Source organism: Pelophylax lessonae (genome assembly GCF_965119305.1).
Source record: "Pelophylax lessonae genome assembly, chromosome: 1".
In the NCBI taxonomy this organism is placed as follows: Eukaryota; Metazoa; Chordata; class Amphibia; order Anura; family Ranidae; genus Pelophylax; species Pelophylax lessonae.
In genome coordinates, this window is record NC_138768.1 from 575,879,622 (window position 1) to 575,905,136 (window position 25,515).

A 25,515-nucleotide genomic window follows, 5' to 3' on the forward strand; every position below is an offset into this window, starting at 1 on the left:
CCCCTAGACCTGCGGGTCTAAAATGGATTTTAAGTGTAATCCCATGCCAAAATGTGAAAAAAAAAACGGCGTAGGGCCCCCCCCCCTCCCAAATCCACAACAGACCCTTATCTGAGCATGCAGCCCAACAGGTCAGGAAAAGAATGGCCTGATATAGACAGGGGGCCCCAATGCTGTTTTTTTAAAACATTTTTCTATTGCCGGCAATGGTTTTGTATTGCAATTTAAATGTAATTTCATGCAATTTTTTTTCTTTAAAAATGCAATTTTTGCTGCAGCATGTTCTATACATGCTACAGATGCACCACTTTACAGGCAGACAAAGTGGACCCCCCAGGTTCTATATTCAACTACTTCAGCTCCATAAGGTTTTACCCCCATCCTGACCAGTCCATTTTTTGCGATATGGCACTGTGCTGCTTTAACTGACAATTGCGCGGTGGTACGATACTGTACCCACATAAAATTGATGTCCTTTTTCCCCCACAAATAGAGCTTTCTTTCGATGGTATTTGATCACCTTTTTCTTTTTTTTTTCGCGCTATAAACAAAAAAAATCTACAATTTTGAAAAAAAAAAAACATATTTTTTACTTTCTGCTATAAAACATATTAATAAAAAATGTAAAAAATCTAATTTCTTCAACAATTTAGGCCAATTTGTATTCTGCTATAGATTTTTGGTTAAAAAAATCCCAAAAAGCGTATATTGATTGGTTTGCGCAAAAAGGGGTTAACATCAGGAGCAATCAAAGGATTACCTGTGTTCCCTAGGTGTGCTTTCTAACTGTGAGGGTGATGAACTGACTGGAGGAAGAGAGACATCTGTGTTCCTGATTAGCAGGAACACAAGATCTCTCTCTCCCTCTGCAATAGAATGGCAGTCTGCCTTGTTTACATAGGCAGACCGCCGTTCTATCTCTGCTATGAATGATCAGCGGGTCTCGGTGTCCACCGGGAGGCATGATTGACGATGGATTTACATAGACACTATTTTTCTTATTTTGTAATAAAGAATTTGTCAAAAACTTGCCTCTTGTTTTTATTACTTTTCGTACACTTTTTTGGTGAATGGGTAGGGGTACGATGGGAGGGGAGGGCCAGGTTCTGGGGGCCCCCTTGTTAAAGGGGGCTTCTAGATTCCGATAAGCCTCCCACTCGCAGACCCCTACAACCACCAGCCACGGTTGTGGAGTTGAGGCCTTTGTCCCCATTAACAAGGCAGAGCCCCCCTGCCCCAAAGCACCTACCCCCAATTGTTAAGGGCATGTGGCTTGGTATGGTTCAGGCCACATGCCCTGACCTACCGGGCTGCACGGGAACCCTATGCTTTTTTTTTTAATTTTGGTGTGGGGTTCCCCTTAAAATCCATATCAGACCTGAAGGGTCTGGTATAGACTGGGGGGGGGAGGGGAGAACCCCACGCTGTTATATTTTTGCAAGCATTCTTTTCTTTACATTCATTTGTTAATGGGGAAGCCAGCTGACAGATGATGAGTTATCGGTTGTTAACCACTTTAGCCCCGGAGGATTTGGCTGCTCAATGACCAGGCCCTATTTTGCGATTCACCACTGTGTGACTTTAACGGACAATTGCCCGGTCGTGCGACTCCGTACCCAAACAAAATTTACTTCCTTTTTTCCCCACAAACAGAGCTTTCTTTTGGTGGTATTTGATCACCTGTGCGATTTTTATTTTTTGTGCTATAAACAAAAAAATAGCGTCAATTTTGAAAAAATAACAATATTTTTCACAATTTTTATATAAAAATTCTCAAAAAAAAAAGTAAAAATCTAAATGTTTTTAACATTTTAGGCCGATTTGTTTTCTGTTACATATTTTTGGTAAACAAAATCTCAATAACCGTATTTTGATTGGTTTGCGCAAAAGTTATTGCGTTTACTAATTACGGGAAAGATTTATGTAATTTTTATTGTTTTTTTTTTTTACTAGTAATGGCGGCAATCTGCAATTTTCTTTTTGCGGGATTGCGACATTGCGGTGGACAGATCAGACCCCTAACTGACATTTTAGACACTTTTGGGGGTACCGGTGACATTACTACAGTAATCAGTGCTAAATATATGCACTGTTACTGTAAAAATGACACTGGTAGGGAAGGGGTTAACTGTACTGGTGATCAAGGGGTTAAATGTGCCCCTAGGGGTGTGATTCTAACTGTCAGGGGGTGTGGCTTGTGAAGTAATCACAAAGACATGCGATCCTATATAGCAGGATCACATAGTCTCTGTGCTCACTTCAGGGAGAATGACAGACGGCTGTGTTTACATTAGCCCTCTGTCCTTCTCTCTCTGCTGCAGGAAATTGCGAGTGGCCGGCAGCAGTATATGTACGGTGGGCGGGGTTAAAGTGGTTAAGGGCACAGCAGCCAGCTTCCTGGCCCACTCGATCATTTTTCGACCAATTACATTTCTAATCTTTCTCAAAAGTTAAAATTTGTTACTATTTCATTCAGAGATTCGAATACATCCTAATCTCCAAATACCCAAAAATGTGTCTGAATTAGTATTCGGACCGAAACAAATTTCACATGTCTAAGGAAAATTCCCTTGGAAATTGAAGTCACTTTGCCTCTAGTAAATTGACCCCCTAGACTCAGTCTTTGCTTTAACCACTTTACCACCGGAGCATTTTCCTGCTGTACGTCCAGGCCACTTTTTGCGATTCGGCACTGTGCGAATTTAACTGACAATTGCGCGGTCATGCAACGCCGTACCCAAACGAAATTTACGTCCTTTTTTCCCCACAAACAGAGCTTTCTTTTGGTGGTATTTGATCACCTGTGCGATTTTCATTTTTTGCGATATTAATAAAAAAAAAGCGTCAATTTTGAAAAAATAACAATATTTTTCTACTTTGACAGTTAAAAAATATCCAATATATTCAATTTTTGTCATATATTTAGGCCAAAATGTATTTAGCTACATGTCTTTGACAAAAAAATTCTCAATGAGCGTATTTTTAACCGCTTTAAGACCGGAAGATTTTACCCCATTCCTGACCAGGCCATATTTTGCGATTCGGCACTGCGTTACTTTAACGGACAATTGCGCAGTCGTGCGATGCTGTACCCAAATTACGCTTATTGCGATTTTTACTATTTGCGCTATAAACAAAAAAAAAGCAACAATTTTGAAAAAATAACAATATTTTTCACTTTTTTTGTATGAAATTCCCCCCCAAAAAAAATGTAAAAATCAAGATTTTTTAACATTTTAGGCCAATTTGTTTTCTGCTACATATTTTTGGTAAACAAAAACGCAATATGCGTATTTTGATTGGTTTGCGCAAAAGTTATCGCAGCTACTAACTACGGGAAATTTATGTTTTTTTTTTTTTAACTAGTAATGGCGGCAATCTGGCGGCGATCTGCGATTTTTTTTCCGGGACTGCGACATTGCGGCGGACAGATCGGACCTTTGGCTGAAATTTTTGACACTTTTGGGGGTACCAGTGACATTACTACAGTAATCAGTGCTAAAAATATGCACTGTTACTGTAAAAAAATGACACTGGCAGGGAAGGGGTTAACTTTTATTGGTGATCAAGGGGTTAATGTATGCCTGGTGCTTATATTAGGGGACTGTGTGACACAGGCACAGATCGCAGGTTCAGCTATCCTGCCTGTCACTTAGGAGATCCGCCCGCTTAGTTTACACAAGAGGGCGGATCTCCACACTCGATCCCCGACGATCGGGGAAAAGCAGCGGTGATCACCGCCTCTCTTCCCCTGGCCCGACTCCCGCTGTGACTGAATACAGTGGGAGCGAGCCTCCGGCGGCGCGTGCGCCGCCCACAAGGGGAGGAGTCCAGTGACGTAGGTCTACGTCGCTGGACGATATCGAGCCACTTTGCCGCAGTACGGTCAACGTGACCGGTCGCAAGTGGTTAAGGTAAAAAAAAAACCTTTCAATGTCAGCTCCCAACAGCCTCAACCCCCCCCCCCCCCTTCCAATACTTATCTGAGCCCTCTCTCAGACCAGCGCTGAGCCCACCTACAGCAGCATTGCTCTTTTTTCCCCTCTTTGCACAGGAGGCTTGGCCAATGGCTCCTGCTGCTGTCAATCAAACCTGTGAGCAGAGAGAGGGGTGCAAGGATGATCTACGCTGTATGTGTCAGTGGATGCACACAGCCTGGGAGCAAGCCCGAAGGTGTGCCCCATTGCTTGCACACTCACACTCCTGAGACACACTCAGGAGAGGCGTAGCCTGGAGCACCTGCAGGGGACCCCAGAAGAGGAGGTTTGCACTGCTCTGATTGCACAGAGCAGGTAAGTAAAATATGTTTGCTATTTTAATTTAAAAAAGTACCTTTACAATCACTTTAACTATTCATCTGTTTTACAGGTAAGTAAAGCAATGACATTGTTCAGCAAAATTATGTTTTATGATTGCAGCTACCACACGCTACTGTATGTCTCCACGTCTCACTGCATTGTGTCCTTTGGTCATGGGCTACAAGCAAAACCAGAAACTTCCACCACTGATAAAAGTCAACCTCCTCAGGAACCAGGGATATTAGACATTAGTTGCCTAATTTGTCCAAAAGGTACAACACCATTGTTTTCATTGTCAAATGTATGTATCATTATAAATCTTCACTCCAAAAGTACTATATTTTGCAACAGAGCCTAGAAATCATGTTTGTAAGCTTTTATATCACAATTTGTTCAATTACATGTAATATTACACAAGGAAGTAGTGCAAGTAATTGGCCAATTCAAAATTTCAAGTCATGAGCTACTAGCCAGGCCTTAAGAGTTACTCGCCACTTGTTGCCCCACCCAAACCCTACCCTGCTCCGCCCCCCAAACACGCCCTCGTAAAATATCTCATAAAATGACACTGTTAAATGTTTTATTCAGAATTAAGTTACAAAAAAATATTAACAACAACAACTTTAGAGTGCCCACAGTGTGCACCCTTAAATGCAGAGTGCCCGCAGCGTGCCCCCTTTCAATGCAGAGTGCCCACAGTGTGCTCCCTTCAATGCAGAGTGACCACAGCGCGCCCCCTTTCAATGCAGAGTGACCACAGCGTACCCCCTTAAATGCAGAGTGACCACAGCGTGCCCCCTTTCAATGCAGAGTGCCCACAGCGTGCCCCCTTAAATGCAGAGTGACCACAGCGTACCCCCTTAAATGCAGAGTGCCCACAGCGTGCGCCCTTTCAATGCAGAGTGCCCACAGCGTGCCCCCTTAAATTTAGAGTGACCACAGCGTGCCCCCTTAAATGCAGTGTGCCCACAGCGTGCGCCCTTTCAATGCAGAGTGACCACAGCATGCCCCCTTTCAATGCAGAGTGACCACAGCATGACCCTTTCAATGCAGAGTGCCCACAGCGTGCCCCCTTAAATGCAGAGTGACCACAGCGTGCCCCCTTTCAATGCACAGTGCCACAGCGTGCCCCCTTAAATGCAGAGTGACCACAGCGTGCAGAGAGACCAGCGTGCACTTACCTGATGCAGCGGCGGCTTCTCCTCAATCCTCCGCATCTCCCGAGTCCTCCTCCTTGGCCAATGGCAATTGTTCGCTTTTCAGCCAATCAGGAAACAGGTCTCGGACCTGCTTCCTGATTGGCCATGAGGAGGATCAGGAGGAGGATCCGTGTGACAATAGCGAATATTCATTCGCTATTGTCACACAATGGGTGGGCTCAGTGCGCACTGCTCTGCGCCCCGGGTCCACCCTTTTCTTACAGAACAGCCCTTACTCGCCATCCTCATCATTCCACTCGCAAAATGCGAGCAGGCGAGTGGAATTTTTGAGGGCTGACATAGGCTATATAAATTCACGAAATAGTGAATAAAATCTAGATTAAAAAAAAAAATTTACAAAAAGATTGACTTGCTTTCATATGTAGTCAACCTCTTTTCTGTGAAACCCATAAGTAAGCTCTACTGTAACCAACTGCCTTGAAATGTCACATCAGTGGCTAAATAGAATCCACTTGTTTGGTTAAAGTGTCACATAGTCTCTGAATAAATACTCCTGTTTCTTAAAACCTTAGCGTGTGTTGGGGATCATATGTAGACAAACATCATTATGAAGGCCAAAGCAAGTTTGCAATAGAGTTATAGATAAGTACCAGTTCAGGATGTGTTCAAATATAGCAAACTTTAAATATCCCTTCAGAAGATTGCCGGCCAATAAAGTCCCGCAGCGCAAATCGCGCATGCGCAGTGCGCACCCAGCTGTGAGGCCGTAAGCAGTCAAAGCTGGATGCCCACACTAGTGATGCCAGCGCCGCCGAGACCAGAGGGAGAGGATTGAGGCTTCAGGTGGCCGCACCGCTGGATCTTGGGACAGGTGAGTGTGTTGAGTAGAAAAGTAAAAAAGGTGCTGGTATAGATATATTATTTGCACTGGATTAGGGGTTAGAGTGCTTAGTGCTAGTATGCAAATGAGGCTGTGAATATTCAAATTAAAGTGCTAGCTTTTCTGTGCAAAATTGCTGAGAATGTTACCTATGAAATAGGTACTAATTTAACATATATACTTTTCTCAGTATTACAGCAGTGCAGTCAATAAATAATAATTCTTTCAATATAATTGCTTAAAGTGCTAGATAGTGCAAAACATTTCTATATAAAAAATAAATATAATTCATACAGGTATTTTTCAATAGTGCTGGGCTTCTTGAAACTTTTAAGATTTTAAAACTTTCAATAACTTAAATATAAATACAATGGTCCATGAATAAATGATAAAACAATACTCCAATGATAAATAAATAAATAAATGATAAAATAATGCTTCAATAGTGCTAAAATGGTGAACTGTGATCCAAAAAGTTCATGCAAAAAATGGTGCAGGGGTTAATTTCCTATGGATCAGGTGCTCCAGTGAGAAAAGATGGTAATCAATGCCTCTTACCAGAAATCACTAGGTCACACAGACCTCAAACGCCTTTAATCCTATATATAGGTGGATACTCATCTACATGAAAAAACAATTGGAGGAGTGAGGAGAAGGAAAAATTTATCTTTATGTTATCCTTTGATACCAAACATATAATTAATGAGGAATGAAGGAGTTCTAATGGTCTGATCCACCTATATAATAGGATTAAAGGCGTTTGAGGTCTGTGTGACCTAGTGATTTCTGGTAAGAGGCAGGGCCGGATTTACATAGGGGCTATTGGAGCTGCAGCACCAGGCCCCCTCCCTTAAGATAGACCCACCCAGCCAGCAGCATGAGCCTGATTTCTCCTGTCCATAAACCTCTATGGGACAAGAGAAGCTGTTTGTAAATGTAGGGGTGGCTGGCTGCACCTGTGTTGGCTCAGTGTGAATATTACAGTGTCACAGAGCACAGTTCCCCCTGCACAAATGGAAGAGGAGAGAGGCTGGATTGGCTCTGCCTTCTCCCGCCCCTCTCCCTCTGTGCCCGCCCACACCAGTCCGTACAGTGAAGTGAAGGAGCCGTGTGGGCGGGAATTTATACACAGAGCAGCCCACAGATACAACATGAACATGATATGTGTGAGTGCTAAGCCTCCAGGAACCATCCATATGTGAGCTCAGTGACTGGACTCTTCCTCCTGCCTCCTTTCTTCTCTCCCTCCCCCTCTTTTTTAACTTTTTCTCCAGCTTTAGCTGTTAAAACTGCAGCCAAAGTGTTTAGAATTGTGTCATCAGCCTTTCGTAGTACTTAGTCATTTGTGCTTTTAAGTTGGTTCACACTGGTTTGCTATGGTTTTTCCCATTGGGTGTGTGTCCGCAGTTTTCCTGTGTTTAAGCCACAGTCTTATTGATTCCTTGTAACGCTCCTGCATTTTAATAGTAAGCTGGATTTGCAGCTGCAGAATCTCCACTCAGTAGTCATGTAGAGATGTGTTGAAATACCAGATCCAACTCTCCAGACTCATCACTGTGGGCCTGTCTGCTTCAGCATACAGATATACACACACTCAATAAGATGTTCCTGGAGTGATGGGATGTATATGACAGTATGGAGGTGATGTGCTGAAGGGACAGGTGTGAGCAGTGACAGCAATGATAAGCACTTGATAGTAATGTTCAGGAGAGTAGTAGATGGTAATAGGTAGAAATGCAGATAGGTTAGTAATCATGTATGGTAACAGGTGGTGAGGACAGCAGATGACATATACAGGATAGACTAACCCAGTGCAAGGATAGATGGTAGTAGGCTCAAGAGCTAGCAATCTATGTAACAGTGCAGATGATAGAATTAGTATGCATAGATAGTAACAGTCCTTAATGTGCAGAAGTAGATAGTGTAAGTTAGTTATGGAGGAATCCCCTGTGGGGTACTTATCACTAGTAAGGTTAGTAAGTAGAGGGGTCCGGTAGTGAGGGAGTGATCCGGTAGCGAGATACGGGATCAGTAGCGAGGTTCCGGTCTGTTCCAGGTAAAGGAGAATAGCTAGAGGCTCCGGCAGCATAAGACAAGGCTTGTGAGCATGCGGTAACATTGAACGAACAATGTGAGAGAGAAAGCCGGCGATTGAAATAGCCGCTCAGAGCGGCGCTCAGCGATGATGTCATCCGGCTTAAAGGTATATGCGTTCCACCTAACTAAAAAGGTGGGACGCAATATGAAGAGGAAAATGGGCAATAAGGGTACCAAAGGTACCAGAATCTTACATTCCTATTAAGTTGCATGTTTTTTCTGTATTTTCTGAAAGCGCAACAAAATCCCTGTATGCTGCATCCTTGGTACACTTTCAGAAAATGCAGCAAAAACTTGCAACTTAATAGAAATCAATAGGATTGCAGCTAAAACTGCAGGTAAAACGCAGTTTAAAATGGTTAAAATTGCCAAAGATATTATATGTCCTATGGCATTCCCCGGTGTTTATACCATTGAAATACTTCAAAATTATGGACTGTTACTTTTGGTTAGGGAGTCTTCAAACAAGACCTTCAAGATGAGATAGTGAGTCCAAATTGATTAAAGAAAAAGTGCTTTTATTTACTGCAGTGGAGAGGATACAATGCACAGAAGCTCAGTTCATGTGAACTGGGCAAAATAGGGAAGTATCGTCTAGCTCACATACATTAGGCTAACTAATTTATAGTAATAAATATGCATAAGACATAGGCGTGTTCGAGGTTGTAATCTAGGCGTGACAGTATAATCAATCCAATCAATGTCCATATCTTCTGAATAGTAAGTTAATAGTTAAATGGGCATCCACATCATGTGACACAAAAAGGAACTAGTAGCAGTCCACCATGACAGTTGTTGGTTCAAACTGGTTCTGACCACAAATGTTTATTCTTTAATCAAACACGAAGTTAGGTAGTTGGTTTTCATCAGGCGGTGAGTGTCATCACAAGTTCAACCGTTTGTTTCCTAAGCATGCAGAAAAGTGTACGTTAGTTCTTACAATGAATTTTCAGAGATAAGCAGAAGTAACAAAATGTGTGTGTATATATATATATATATATATATATATATATATATATATATATATATATATATATATATATATATATATATGGTACATAGAAAACACAATTATCAGACCTCCATATATTTACTCAGGACAAATCACTGAAGTCATTCATCTGGAGTACTAGTAGGCACAAACTGTCTAGGAAAGTCTTAAAGAATCCCTTGACACTGTGCGGATTGGCGGTTCCAGACCTAGGATTATACTATTTATCGGCTCCGCTATCCTATTTGTATCACTTTGATAAATACGACAATGTGAGATATATATCCTTGGACTGCAAGAGCTATGAGTCCCATCTCCCACATGCATTTTGTGACATACTGAGGGGTCTCCGTGGGTCCTCTTGTTTTCCGAGCTGTTCCGGTCTCCTCTTTCAGCACAAGCGTATTTGGGATCTGGCAAAAATGAACTGTCCTCTGATACATGAGGATACCCCTTTATGATATAATTAGCAACTGAGTGAGCTCTTGCAGATCCCTGACCCGAAGTTATGGATCTTACATGGCATATTTCAATTATCGCATGTTCTGCAGGGAGATAGACTCAAGACATTTGACCAACTAAAACTTGAGTTTGCTCTGCCAAATCACATGTTCTTTAGCTACCTTATGTTGCGTCATGCCTCATGGGCACAATTTGATGGTATTTATCCACCTTTACCTTCCCTTGATGTCTTAGTTGTTCTGAAGGGGGATGAGCCTCGTAAACTGATCCCAGTTTTCTATGACATGTTACTTACCCCATCCGGAACTCAGTTAGCCTGCTCCCTTAAGTCTAGATGGGAAATGGTCGTGGGGAGATGGATGATGGGGATTGGAGTGAAGTGTTGGAAGTGGGTAAGCTGGTGTCTCCTAAGATGTCAGACAGATTGACACACATCTACGGTATATCCTGCATAGAACATACCTTACACCAATGCAGATGGCTAAATTTTGTCCCTCTCGAAGTCCTGAATGTCCTAAGTGCTTGACTTCCATTGGCACTTAATCTGGCATTGTCCCCAAGTTAATCGATTCTGGGAACAAGTTTTGCAATTCCTTCATGACCAGATGGGTTCACCGGTGATAATGGATCCGAGGAAGTGTTTATTGGGAATATTCCCGGACATAGACATGGATAAATATACATTAAAGTTTGTACATGAAACCCTGTTTATTGCCAGAAAGCTAGTGGCCAGGAAGTGGATACAGGCCACAACCCCCACCCTTGCAGCATGGATTGCCGAGGAGAATACCACTGCCATATATGAAAGCCATTTACACCAATAGGGGATGCCCGGGTAAATATAGTAAAATTTGGGATAGATGGTTACAATCCTCACTGACATGTACCTCATAACACTACCCAGATAATTGACATATACGCCCCTGAGGCAGCTAATTCCTAAATTTGGTTTAGTATACATAGACTATGATCACAACTGTCTTAGTGTAATAGGTGCGGCTATTTATTGATAAATTGGCTAGTACTAATGTATGGCTTCCCTTCGGTTGAGTGAACTAGACATGAAATTAAGTCTGCCTTTCTCTCTTTCTTTCCTATACTGATAAATGTTGGTTATAATGTAATGCATGACATGCACCATACACAGAATTTACCATTTGTATTGCAGCTTTGAAAGGAATATTTTTTTATTTCATTTGAATGCCTACTTGCTATATCTGTTACTGCACCCCAGCTTGCTCACCTCCTGGAGGGGCAATCCTGAGGACTGTGACCTTGTACTAACACGCAGCAAAGCCCATCTCCACCATCAGGATCTCTGGGGAATATCAGTTAGTACTTAGACCCGCACCTTGGACGAGCCCGGGTCATCTGCCACGGTGACCTGCTTGTTCATTTATCCCTGGTCGATGTGAACCTCTATATTGCTATAGCCACTGATGTCTGCCTGACCCCTGACTATGGTAAATAAAACCTAAGCCTACTTCCTCTATACTCAGCACAATTATGTCAACTGATCAGTTACTGCACAGCTTATCCAGATTCTGGCTGCCCCAGTTTTCATAATTCCCCCCCTGTATCTATAGTGCAGGAGTCAGGAGTGTGTAATCCATAGGTCACCATAATTAAAGAGTACACCTGAAATTAGCGCCTCTTCCAAGTATAAATTGCCCTCACCCCAAGTCTATATCCCTTACAGTACAGATCTCCCCTAACATTTCTAAATGCCCCCTCCCAGCCTTCCCTCTCAGTACAGCATTCCCTCCAGCACAGACCCTTCAGTACATACAACTGCATTACTTGACATTGTAACGTTTCTCTTTCAGACTTTGTGAACATCCATATCAAACGAATCTTTGCTGGAAACTATGTCAGCTTTGCAACATCTTCGCTGCAACCACAGGTTTGCTTTTCAAATGTTTTCTTTTAAAACTTTCCTGTTTTAGGGTTGTCATGCATAGCCAGATAATTGCAATTCAACCATCACATTTGACTTCTCAACCATGTATGAGTTAAAAGATGAGTTCACTTTTAAAAAAATATGAATATGCCCCATAGTTACTGCAGTAAAAATCTTAGTGTTTTCAGAAAAAAACACTTAATAACACGATTTTGAATCACCCGTGATTCCAAATTGTGAGATGTGAATTGAACCTTATTGAAATAGAGATGTAGAGTGGAACATTGTATTTATTTCTGCAAAGTGACCTTATTTTTTTAATTCTAGAACAAGATTGAGTTGAAGAGGTGTTGGTAAAATGTATCTGACTGATCAGGGTTCATTTGCTTTGTAGGAATGTAGCTTTAACCACAGATACACCACAGTAGAAGCTAGGAACAAGCAGCTTCCTTACCAGTTGCCGTTCTTAGTGTGAGATCTACTCATGTGGGGCTGTTTTTATCTGTAAATAAAACTAGAATTTTACATACAGTACTAAACAATGTTGTGTGCAATAGCAGCTTTCAAGCAGAGGCCCTGTTCAATTAATAATTGACAGTGATTTGCTGCACTGTTTATCTCCCTCTTTTGGAAGGAATGTTCAGAAAAGAGATGGGACAGAAGTCGAGCCATCGCTTGGTCCCATTTGCTTCTTGGGTCTAGGTGCTCTTGTCAAATTTGCAATACAATTCCAATGCCAATTAATGTGTAATATTAAACATATTTTTTTTTTTAAAAAAAGGTATATAAATGAGGCTAAATAGAAAATATTAGAATCAACATTTACTCCTTTACAGTGCACCTACAGTAAACAACTAGAAGAGAAGACAAACTGCTGCCTTAAGTTAGCCATACACTGGCAGATTTTTGAACGAACATTACAAAATATCTTGGCAGCACATTTGATAAGGCCATTAGAGACTTGATGAATGCTGTTTGTAGTACTTAAAAATTTATTTTGCTTTTAACTTTTGATTTTGGTATGAATGGACTTTCCAGAGCGAAAGCCACATCTTGCTCCTTAAAATGTTCTTGTCCGTCTGAACAAAAATAAACTTTAACTCCAATAACCATTAAGCCTCGTACACACTATAAGATTTTCTGAAGACTTGTTCCTTCAGATTTACCCAAACCATATAATATGAGGTCAAACCTAAACACTTTCAATTTGTATGCAATCTGGCAGGCCCTTGCACTACATAGAAAAGGTAAATCTGAAGGAAAAAGTCTTCAGAAAATCTTATAGTGTGTATGGCCCTTTAGAAAATCAAACAAACATTCCAAAAATATATGGCCAGCTGTGAACTGTAAGCACACCAAACTTTATTCTTTCAACAACAGTGTGCAAACTGTGCAGGAAAAGTAATGCTAGCCATACATATCTTGTCAACATTGAGCCATGGGTGGCCCTCTTGGCACCAACTGACCCACTAAAGTTGATTTTAAAAAACCAACATCATAGCCATGTGGTCAATTGTTGGCCAAAACAAGTGACTGCTTCCAATCAGATGCAGTCACTGTTTGGGAATTCAGAAAGCCACCAGTGTCAGCTGTCCTAATACAATAGCACACAGAGGAGATTCCTCCATCTATGCTGTTTAGAGTGGATTGGGGAGGGGGTGAGTAATTTCCTCTCGTTCGGCTTGCGGGCTGAACAAGGAAATACTAAACCTGTATGGCTAGCTTAACAATGAGGGCACAGCCAGATTGCACTAGCAAGGAGACAGTTTGAAGTATTTTATTATATATGGGAAAAGAATACTGACTGTCAGCAAAATGATATATGACTATGGCTATCTGCCTCACCTTGCAGGTTGGCCACACTGAGCCATGAACTATGTTAGTGATGTAGGAATCTGGCCCTGCCTGTCATGAAACCGTTGACATTAATTGACACCGGTCTTTTCCAATGCACACAAAATTATTTTTTATCCTCAATTTAAAAGTGTATTTTTCAGTAAAATTCTAATATTAATTTCGTAGAGCCACAAGACAACAACACTCATTGACAACTTGCAAAAGATCTGTCGACTTAACAAAGACATGGTAAATGTGTGGACAGACCCAATGTCTGGAAGAGAGAAGAATCAAGATGCCAAAAGGTCTCTGTAATATCAACCATGAAAATACAGTTATCACTGGTTATAGACTGACGAAAGGCAGGATTAATTGACAGGCCACATAAGCTACTCTGTTCTACCTAACATTTAAAAATCTAATATTGGGGTAAAGTTCACATGAAATATTGTTTTTCATTTTGCACAAAATTGCACAGTCTTATTACTATTTCAAAAAAAATCTAACTCCAAAACATAAAAAATAAACATATCCTTAGGTTATTTCTTTTTATTTACTTCGTTTTTTTTTTCTTTTGTTACAAAGCACGCTTCATAACATTATTTGATTCTATTTTTTTATAGATTTATTATTTAAAGATGATAACAAAGAAGTCCATCTATCAGCGTACAGATATTAACAATCAATTATTTAAGGCAACATTGCAGTCTTATTACACACATAACATATTAGATTGACTCTGTATTACTAGCCTGAATGGCATAATGAGTTTAAACTGGCCACTGACTTCTTTGAACCATTTGATCGCTTTTTAATAATTAAAATGCTTCCTTAAAATGGCACAATTTTCCATTTTAATCAACAGAGAAATTGACATTTTTAATTCTGTTTTAACTAAGATTATTTTGTATGCATTCTGTATTTTACAAAATGGAATTATTTTGTGTTTTGTAATATAACATTGTATTGTCCATTGCAGAATGTAAGTTTAGTAGCATGGCATTTTGTATCGTACCTTTTTTTGTCTTTTGTATCATAGCAACAATGAGAACATGACAAATTTTTCTAACAAAGATTCTGTAGCACGACACCATTTGAAACATTGTTGTCATCCTTGCTTTTGCAGCATGACACCTCTGATAAGATGGAGGCTTTTGTAACTGTGGTAAAATGGCTCTGGTTCTAGCTGTAATAACATAGTTGTAGCCTGGCTAGTGCATGCTGTGGTGGTTAATGTGACTTATTGTATTTCTCTTTTATAGGTTAATAAATAAAATATTTTCTTCACCTGCTTGCCTCGCTGCAAGTTTTTTGAAACACCGGTAAGTCTATAATAAAAATCACACATAAGGAAATAACAGTTACATTTCTTGGTGTCCTCTATAGTTCTTTATGTACTTTTGTAGTCATGAACAGACCAGTGGCTACCATGGGAATAAGCATGGCCCGGCCCCTCGTCAACCTGTTATGGTTGCAACTTGGTGAAATCCTGCTTTTGCTAATTTCCATCAGTCTATAATTCTGATATTTATAAGTCTGTTAAACAAAGCATACGGTTAGGAATAATGGTTAACCGTCTATACTAAACCGGTTTTTATATCTCCAAATTTTAGAGCCTCTCCATTAGACACATCTCCAATAGTGGACCTTAACGGAGCAAGTGAATTATTTACAAAATTATGCCAATGCAAATGGATTGTGGATATTGTAAGTATGTGGGCTCTGACATAAAAAGGGATTTGTAAAGATGTGCATAGACAATGATCTTTGCATCTATGACCACCAGAAAACATGCCAGACATTTTTAGTGGAAATAGATCATATCTGATTGGTATTGTTTGTTAAGCCAGTGCTGAAGTGTGTTAGAACTACAGAACACCCCTTTTGTTCTCGTCTCCATAACAACTGTGACATTTTCTGTTTCATTACCCTACTTCCTGATAATGTTTCTTAATATAACACTACGGTGTTAACACCGGACAGCACTACATTTCTGGCAGGATTGACAAATATTTATTTGCACTCGTTGAACACTTTTTTAGGGTTTACATACTCTTTCAGAGATCAATAAAACAGTTCACCATGATTGGCGAAAATATAAATCACCCAGCAGAATTACATTTTTATCAGTTTTTTTTTTCTTTGTATACCAGATAGTAAGCACTTCTGATATAAATGAATCTACATTCAAGATACAACGGGTTCTTGCCTGGCAGTCAACAAAAAATCTACATAAAGTTTTCTCTACTTTCTTTCAGTTATGCTCTGTTTTGAAAAATGATCTGATTCCAGGCATTGAATCTATTCCAGCTCTCTATGAGGCTTTGTCTATATACCTTCTACTTCCAGAATTCCCCATAATGTATGATGTGAACATCTGTTTACCATTAGTAGCTCCTTTTGCTTATGCTATCAACAATCTCAGCACTAATGCCCAGAAGATGTTGGGTAAGTTCTTCTATATGAAGGTTATTTAGTACAACCTCAAGCAATTCTGTTCTACATAAAAATGTAAATACAGTAAAACCTTGGTTTGAGAGCGCTTTGCAAGACAAGCAAATTTTTTAAATAAATTTTGACTTGATATACAAGCGATGTCTTGATATACAAGTAGCGTCATGTATAAAAAAGAATAGAGGAGCCTCTAAAGTGTAGCAATATGGTTACATTTAATGAAGGTTCAATATTTAGCAACTCACATGGTTGATGATTAAAACAGTCACATCTAAGTATGCAGGTATCCGGGGTAATGCTGTCCACATAGACCGTCCTCTGCAGAGCCATCTTCATCATCCCTTCCCCACTGCACTCCGCGAGTGATTCAAAGCTTCACTTTCAGATCACTCTACTGCAGGCTATTCTTCCCGGTCACGATTGCAGACTGACAGTGGTGAGAGCCGGTGGTTCAGAAGATGGTCTATGTGGACAGCTTTACCCCGGATGCCTGCATACATAGGTGTGTCTATTTTAATCATCAACCATGTGAGTTGCTTAATGTTGAACCTTCATTAAATGTAACCATATTGCTACACTCTCATCTCTCTTATATTCTGTAGCTCTGCTAGATTTTGCTTCTAATCCCCTTGGGAAGGCTGCATATGGTGGATGGACATTTTATGGTTACACAACCTATCACATTGCTATAATCTTTGTATATAAACTATAAACCGAAGGACTTGTGGAACAAATCATCTGAGTTTCCATTATTTCTTATGGGGAAATTTGCTTTGATATACAAGTGCTTTGGATTACAAGCATGTTTCCAGAACAAATTATGCTCGCAATCCAAGGTTTGACTGTACCTTTGTTACATTGGTGGCCAGATGGTCAGCAGTCAGGGCAGAGGCAAATTCAGGAGCAGACTGGCTTAAAGCTAGTATTTCAACAGGCTGAACTAGAATGGTTAGTGCAGAGACAGGCAGGACTGGAGCAGCTGGTACAGGAACAGGCTGTGCTGGAGCAGCTGGCATGGCAGCAGGCTGGACTGGATTAATAGACACAGGCTTGATTGGAGCTGCTGACACTGAGCAGGCTTAACAGGAGCAGCTGGCATTAAAACGTGCTGGACTGGAGCAGCTGGCACTGGAACAGGCTGGTTTGAGGCAGTGGTCATGGAGGCAGGCTGGTCTGAGGCAGTGGGCATGGAGGCAGGCTGGTCTGAGGCAGTGGGCATGGAGGCAGACTGGTCTGAGGCAGCGGGCATGGAGGCATGCTGGTCTGAGGCAGGGGGCATGGAGGCAGGCTGGTCTGAGGCAGTTGGCATGGAGGCAGGCTGATCTGAGGCAGCGGGCATAGAGGCAGGCTGGTCTAAGGTGGCGGGCTCGGAGGCAGACTGGTCTGAGGCAGTGGGCATGGAGGTAGGTTAGTCTGAGGCAGCAGGCATGGGGGCAGGCTGGTCTGAGGCAGGGAGCATGGAGGCAGGCTGGTCTGAGGCAGTTGGCATGGATGCAGGCTGATCTGAGGCAGCGGGCATAGAGGCAGGCTGGTCTGAGGTGGTGGGCTCGGAGGCAGACTGGTCTGAGGCAGTGGGCATGGAGGTAGGCTGGTCTGAGGCAGCGGGCATGGAGGCAAGCTGGTTTGAGGCAGGGGGCATGGAGGCAGGCTGGTCTGAGGCAGTTGGCATGGAGGCAGGCTGATCTGAGGCAGCGGGCATAGAGGCAGGCTGGTCTGAGGTGGCGGGCTCGGAGGCAGACTGGTCTGAGGCAGTGGGCATGGAGGTAGGTTAGTCTGAGGCAGCAGGCATGGGGGCAGGCTGGTCTGAGGCAGGGAGCATGGAGGCAGGCTGGTCTGAGGCAGTTGGCATGGATGCAGGCTGATCTGAGGCAGCGGGCATAGAGGCAGGCTGGTCTGAGGTGGTGGGCTCGGAGGCAGACTGGTCTGAGGCAGTGGGCATGGAGGTAGGCTGGTCTGAGGCAGCGGGCATGGAGGCAAGCTGGTTTGAGGCAGGGGGCATGGAGGCGGGCTCGTCTGAGGCAGCAGGCATGGAGGCAGACTGGTCTGAGGCAGCGGGCATGGAGGCAGGTTGGTCTAAGGCAGCAGGCATGGAGGCAGCAGGCATGGAGGCAGGCTGTTCTGAGGCAGCAGGCATGGAGGCAGGCTGTTCTGAGGCAGCAGGCATGGAGACATGAAATGGCAAAGGATCTGTCTAAACAGTCGTTGAGACAGGAATAGACAGTCACAGAATAGTCTGGATTGGAAAAAAACATTTGCTTCCTTTCAGGCTTGGATGCTGGAGTCCTGCGGGTAATTGCATTGTTTGTCTAGAAAATGTATTGCATTGACACAATCCAGCAGGGCTTCTCAGGAAAATACTGAATAATGTTCTAAAAAGTAGGGTTTATCATCTTTCAAAAACTATGTGAGAGACACAACCTGAGAAATATTTAAAGAAGGGAGAAAAATCATCACTGCCAGAGTTAACCGGTAAACCCAACTCAGCGCAAGTCTGAATCTGGGGCTGAACTTCTCCAAATAAGTCTGCCCAGATCAACAAAAAGAGTTAAAATGAGTTAGACGAATGCATTCCAACAACGGTTTACTAGTCTGCTCCTGTAATATTTGGGTGCAATATTCCCTTTCCTCTGCTGGTAACAAAACATTTCATCTGGATGCATCCGGAAGAAACAAGTGAATACAGTCAAAGTAACAGATCCCCTGTGCAGCCAGTCTGGTTGTTACTGGTCTCAATGTTATATTAGGATATCATGTATTTGTATCTTGTAGAGCAGGTGTGACCAGATATGTGTGGATATGCACAGAGAACACCAGACCCAAAACTAAGCAAAAACAAATGTGATTTAGGTCCTTTATGCCCGTACACACGACCTAAAAAATTGGACGAAAAATACCGCTTTAGAAGTCATCGTACAATAATGGGATCGTTAGTACAGAGCTTTCGAGAGCCGATCGCAACAGTTCATCCGATATTATCCGATCAGGCAAGCACAACATTTTTTGTTTAATCAGTACAGTTGTCATCCGAAAATACAATGCAAATATACTAGAACACATTACATCACTTCCGATTTTTTATTCTGTTGTTCGAGAATTTTCATAACCTTAGTAACCTCCCCATTTTGATATGCGACTAGCATGCAAGAAAACCGGATGATCTGTCGCCCAATTTTCGGATTGGTGTGTACAGGAAATTAGGCTGGCCATGCGCGATTCGAATCTTGACTGGTTTAGCAGGAACTGGCCGAAATTCAAACCGGTAATGGGCAGGCTGAATGCACAAATGTTGATCTATAGATCAACTTGGGCACAGCCAGCCTGCTGAATTCCCTTACGATTATTACTAGCGGCTGCTATAGGCGCTAGCAATAATCACTGTCTTCTCCCGGACGGCTACCCCCCCCCCCCTCCCCTCTGCCAGGAGCAGACAGTAGCTCAGCAGAAGAGATTCCCCTGTCAGCACTGTCTGTGTTGATGGGGGAATCGTGCGAGAAATTTGCATCAGGGAAGGCCTGCCTTACACATGCAGTAGGCTCCGCTGGAGCAGGCGGATGACTGGTCCATGTCCGCTCCGATTATGTAGGAATGGGGGAAGATATCCAGAAATGGGAGATTACGTATGAATGGTAGAAGATATCCAGAAGCAGTTAAAAGCAGGCAGAAACCAGGTTACAGGTTAGCAGGAACAAAGCACATGGGCACACAGGTAAAACAATGAGGCACTGTGGAAAGCTAGACGAGGGGCTAGATACCCTCCTAACAACCAGCATTAGATGCATACTAATTCCTGGGACCTGCTGGCTGCCAAGAGACACCCGCTAGTTGACACCGGAACCATATTTTTCAGGTCCGAGAACCACAGTGCTACCAGCAGGTACTCTGGTTCTTTGTCAGGACAAATGATCTCTCTAAATGCCACTGGTACATTAAGTTTTGAGTAAATGCCCCTGCTATATTTGTCACCAGTGTAAACGTCCTCTGTATTTGTGGTCAAAAAAATGTTGAAGGCCACTGTAAATGTACTCATTATATTGTATCTGCCCTTGTTATATAAGTGGTAACAATGCCCCCTTTACCTTGATGGCCCTGTACAATTGGTGATCAGTGTAAATGCTCTGTTTACACTGGTGCTCAGAGTAAATGCCTTGTTATATTGTTGGTCATTGTAAATGCCCCTGTTACATTGGTTGTCAGTGCAATTGCCCTCTTGACCTTGATGGTTGGAGTAAATGCCGTATTATACAGGTGGTTAGTGTAATTGCCCAAGTTATGTTAGTGGTCTGTTTAAATGCACCCCCTTTACATTGGTGGTCAACGTAAATTTCCCATTGACCAGTTATATTAGTGATCTGTTTAAATGTTGGTTTTACATTAGTGGTTAGTGTGAACAGCCCCGTTACATTGATGGTCACTGGTAGAATTCCATACTTGAGCCGGTCCAGAGTCAGATTTTAATTGAATGGGTATGTAATAGGAAGGGATATATCTCTCTCTATTTTCAGCTCACACATTGAGAAAGCAGAGCATTTGGTTATCCTAACTTGCCCTGAGCTAAGCCTCCCCTACCCAATCGCAACTGCCCCTAGGCCACTAAATGCAGTTTTGGAACAAAAGTTTTATGTCAAGTGATAGCTATTTTTTATTTTTTTGGGGGGGTCATTATATGTCTGCCTAAATAATTTTGTCTCAGTTAATATTTTAATAATTACTAAATGTTTTAATCTTATTTACCAGCGTCAACGTGGTCTTCATTACCTGAAAACTCACTGAAAAAGCTTATTCATATGTTTAAAGTTTCCTTGGTGGTAGCGGTACACACTCAAAAGGATGGTACTAAAGATTTATTAGAAGTACTGAAAAAGCTATACAAGGTAAGTTGTTCCAAGTGTCACCTTTTCCGGTGATAAACACCTATAACACTCAGGTACTACCTTTACTAGAGAAGTGTGCATCTCTGGTTACTGCTATTGATTTACATAGTACTGCACATTCACATCGCTGAAAAAAGAAATCTGAAAAATCCATACCCAGAAAATTCTGATCTGACCTCTTGTTCTGTCTCAGGTTTTATGATGAAAAAGCAAAATGTAAAGGGCAACTGTGTTAACTCCTTCTGAAAATGCTAGCTACCTTGCAGTCAGGCCCATTCTCTGCATTGAGTATTATTAAGTTACTGACCTGAAGCAAATGCCAAATTCAGAGAGAAGTTAATTCTTAAAATTAAACATTATATCAGCATAACAGTCAGACAACTAACATTTTCAGAAAGGGAAGTCTGCAATGGCTGCCTACATAGTCCTATACATATAATTTCCCTTTAAAGATTCTTTAAAGAGTATAGCAGACAAGTAGATACAAATGAAATTTACTCATGACCTCTATTACACACCTTAGCCAGTGTGGACCTAGAAATGGGCTTATAACACCATGCAAAGTGCCTGCATTCTACAACCAATCCTGAAAACCTCATTCACATGTTTTGGACATGTCCTCAGATGCCTTACTGGTTAAAAATCCATTACTTCTTACATACAGATTTGGGCTTTAATGCACCCTATGCTTCAGAGACACTCCTACTGAATATACTGAATGACTATATGCATACCAGAACAAGGTTCCTCCATGTCTGCTTCTATGCCTGTAAGGCAATTATTTTACAGTGGAAGGACTTGCAACCGCCCGCTTATACTACATTTTAAATTAAAAAAGGCACTGTGCCCTTGTGAATTACAAAAAATATGGTCCTTGGTTACACCACTTTTTCACTAATAGTGCCAGTCCAGTTTATAGTACAGCACTTGGTTCTAAAGATGATTGATTGCGATTCTGAAGATGATTGATTGTGTTTTAGGTTAAATGGACTGGGGTATAGCTTGGGATGATCTTGACTTGCTTGGTTATGAATCTTTATGACTTTTATGTTATCATGGTTTTTGCTGCAACCCTAACTAGCTGGGCTTTATTTCTGAGAGAATAGATGCAGGCTTCTGGGTCACCCCTACCCACCTCCGAGCTTCGTCCTTTGGTTCTACCCTCTACCCACCTCCCAGTACTACACCTTTTAGAGAACCCAGAACCATGTATCATTTCTTATAGCATCAATATAGGCTCCAGAACACCCCAGCACCCCTTGCCATTACATACATTCACTGCTTGAGGTGCCAGAAATGCTTTCCCCCATATTCCCACTGAAATAAAACTTCTTACAAGTGTTGAAAAAATGTAAAGGGCCTTCATTAACCCCTTGCCGACGGCCCACTGCAGTATTACTGCGGCAGGGTGGCTCCGCTGTGCAAAATCACGTTTAGACACAGCGGGAGGCGGGTCGCTGGAGGAGTGGCAGCGAGTGCCGCCGGCTTCCCGCAATCATCAGAGAAACTGACAGAAGACCCGCATGCTTATGTAAACAAAGCAGGTGAGTCTTCTGTCAGACAGGCAGGGAGAGATCAGGAGTTTCAGCTAAGCTGAAACGCCGATCTCTCTGTGCCTGTCACAGAACCATTCCCCCACACTTTCAGTAATCACATTTAGGCATTCATTAACCCCTTTGATGCCCACCAGTGTTAACCTCTTCCCTGCCAGTGTCATTTATACAGTAACAGTGCATATTATTTAGCACCGTTTACTGTATTAATGTCACTGGTCCCCAAAAAGTGTCAAAAATATCAGTTAGGGGCCCAATCTGTCCGCCGCAATGTCGCAGTCCTGCCAAAAAAAACGCTGATCGCCGCCATTACTAACAAAAACAAAAAAATAAATAAAAATTCCAAAAATCTATCCCGCAGTTTGTAAACGCTATAACTTTTGCGCAAACCAGTTAAAATTCGCTTTTTGGGATTTTTTTACCAAAAATATGTAGCAGAATACAAATTGGCCTAAACTGATAAAAAAATTAGATTTTTTAAATTTTTTTTATTGGGAATGTTTTATAGCAGAAAGTAAAAAATATGGTGTTTTTTTCAAAATTGTCGCTCTTTTTTTCTTTATAGCAAAAAATCTAAAAACCGCAGAGGTGATCAAATACCACCAAAAGAAAGCTCTATTTGTGGGGGGAAAAGGACATCAATTGTATTTGGGTACAGCGTCTCATGTGCAGGGAACTCCCTGCATGTGTGCAGATGTGTTGCAGGGCTCTGCCCTGACCCAAAGTCCGGGCAGAGCCCTCCAGCATATTTGCTCACTCGCTAGATTATCAAAGATAGCGCCACCCGGGGAGAAACTAACATGCTCTATAAGCACCTATGTGCCTGCAGCAGCCTCTAATACCCTGCTTTTATAGCTAAATCGTAATTCTGATAAGCAAACGTCTGACCATCTACCCCCACCACACACACATTCCTTATGTCCCTTCACAATGATGGGTTTCCAGACTGTCTGGTAGGAATGCATAGGAGGCAGGAAGGGTGGGCAAGATTTGCTACATCAGAACATTGTGCCTGGGTTACTGCACTTGAGAATCAACACTTAATATAAACTCCCCATAGAATGAGACCGCTAAAGTATTGTTTGTATTTTGGTGCATTGATATTATATGGGTTTATTTTAGGTAATTCATATTTTTGTGATGCAGGTAAACACAAAAGCCCAATTTAAAGTTCCAGAAATTCACTTCTGTGTTCCTGAGGTTTCTGAGGTGATCATTATTCCTGTGGATATTCGCAATTGGCGCATATGGCAAAAGCAACCTGTGAGTAAAAACATCATTCATTATGCCTACTAAATTTAATTGCAGTTAGATCAGTTGTTTAGTTCATTGATTCTGGTCCATGCGCTCTATACTTCTTGTCCCTGCTATTTTCTGATTGGAATTATTTACTGCAATGGCAGACCCATAGACTTTAATTGCATTAGGAAATAAATATCAGGGACAGGAAGTAGAGAGCGCACAGATGCTGAATTATTGAGCTGAGGGTATTGCTGCACTCTGGTTCCAGTTTTTAGAGTACTGTATTTTGGAACAAGCAGCAAAGGTAAGTGTAACACATTACACCTAACTTTTGCTTTCCCTTTCAGACATAAGTGTAAAGTGGTAAATTGTATCTAAACCTAAAAACAAAATTGCTTCTTACCAGGCTTCAAATGTTGTGGCATTCTTTTCTTTTTTTCTGGCCCTTTTATTTTTGCTTAAACTTCATCGGGTGATCCTGCCAATAACACACTTCCTTTCCTCACTTACATACTCACTCGCTCGAATTTCAGTTTAGTGCATGTGAAGTTACAAGGATACCGGATTTCTTGCAGGATCAACAAGTATTTTTCTGTTCTCACAGAAAATGTTCTTAGCCTAAAAAAAAAAGGGAAACGAATGCAGCCACCACATCTGAGGACTTGTAAGTTGCAAAATGTTCCATTTTAGTTCTTGGCTTTAGCTATACTTTAATTCAACTTAACTCCGTCTTGCTTTTTCCCAGTTACAGGCCTACAAGAAACATGAAACAGTTGTTACCTTTTAATGTTTTATGGAGTCTGTTTGCGATATATAGCTGCAAGAAAAGGTATGTGAACCCTCTGGAATGATATGGATTTCTGCACAAATTGGTCATAAAATGTGATCTGATCATCATCTAAGTCACAACAAGTCTGCTTAAACTAATAACACACAAAGAATGAAATGTTGCCATGTTTTTATTGAACACACCATGTAAACATTTACAGTTCAGGTGGAAAAAGTATGTGAACCCCTAGACTAATGACATCTCCAAGAACTAATTGGAGTGAGATGTCAGCCAACTGGAGTCCAATCAATGAGATGAGATTGGTGGTGTTGGTTACAGCTGCCCTGCCCTATAAAATACACACCAGTTCTGGGTTTGCTTTTCACAAGAAGCATTGCCTGATGAGAATGATGCCTTGCACAAAAGAGCTCTCAGAAGACCTACGATTAAGAATTGTTGACTTGCATAAAGCTGGAAAGGGTTATAAAAGTATCTCCAAAAGCCTTGCTGTTCATCAGTCCACGGTAAGACAAATTGTCTATAAATGGAGAAAGTTCAGCACTGCTGCTACTCTCCCTAGGAGTGGCCGTCCTGTAAAGATGACTGCAAGAGCACAGCGCAGACTGCTTAATGAGGTGAAGAAGAATCCTAGAGTGTCAGCTAAAGACTTACAAAAGTCACTGGCAAATGCTAACATCCCTGTTAGCGAATCTACAATACGCAAAACACTAAACAAGAATGGATTTCATGGGAGGATACCACAGAGGAAGCCACTGCTGTCCAAACAAAACATTGCTGCACGTTTACAGTTTACACAAGAGCACCTGGATGTTCCACAGCAGTACTGACAAAATATTCTGTGGACAGATGAAACCAAAGTTGAGTTGTTTGGAAGAAACACACAACACTGTGGCGAAAAAGAGGCACAGCCCACCAACATCAAAACCTCATCCCAACTGTGAAGTATGGTGGTGGGGGCCTCATGGATTGGGGCTGCTTTGC

General features: G+C 41.8%; 1 protein-coding gene across 2 annotated transcripts in view; it reads left to right on the top strand.

Annotated features, from left to right (window-relative positions):
* LOC309544419 (putative E3 ubiquitin-protein ligase HERC6) overlaps positions 1–25,515 on the top strand; it is a 103,546-nt gene that overhangs the window by 42,031 nt on the left and 36,000 nt on the right. For both annotated transcript variants that reach the window (XM_082243330.1, XM_082243331.1), the window contains exons 7-14: positions 4,419–4,570; positions 11,715–11,791; positions 13,811–13,929; positions 14,887–14,946; positions 15,238–15,331; positions 15,883–16,072; positions 20,813–20,949; positions 23,649–23,765. In XM_082243330.1, the coding sequence (XP_082099456.1) occupies positions 4,419–4,570; positions 11,715–11,791; positions 13,811–13,929; positions 14,887–14,946; positions 15,238–15,331; positions 15,883–16,072; positions 20,813–20,949; positions 23,649–23,765 (946 nt within the window). The remainder of the gene's footprint in view (positions 1–4,418; positions 4,571–11,714; positions 11,792–13,810; positions 13,930–14,886; positions 14,947–15,237; positions 15,332–15,882; positions 16,073–20,812; positions 20,950–23,648; positions 23,766–25,515) is intronic.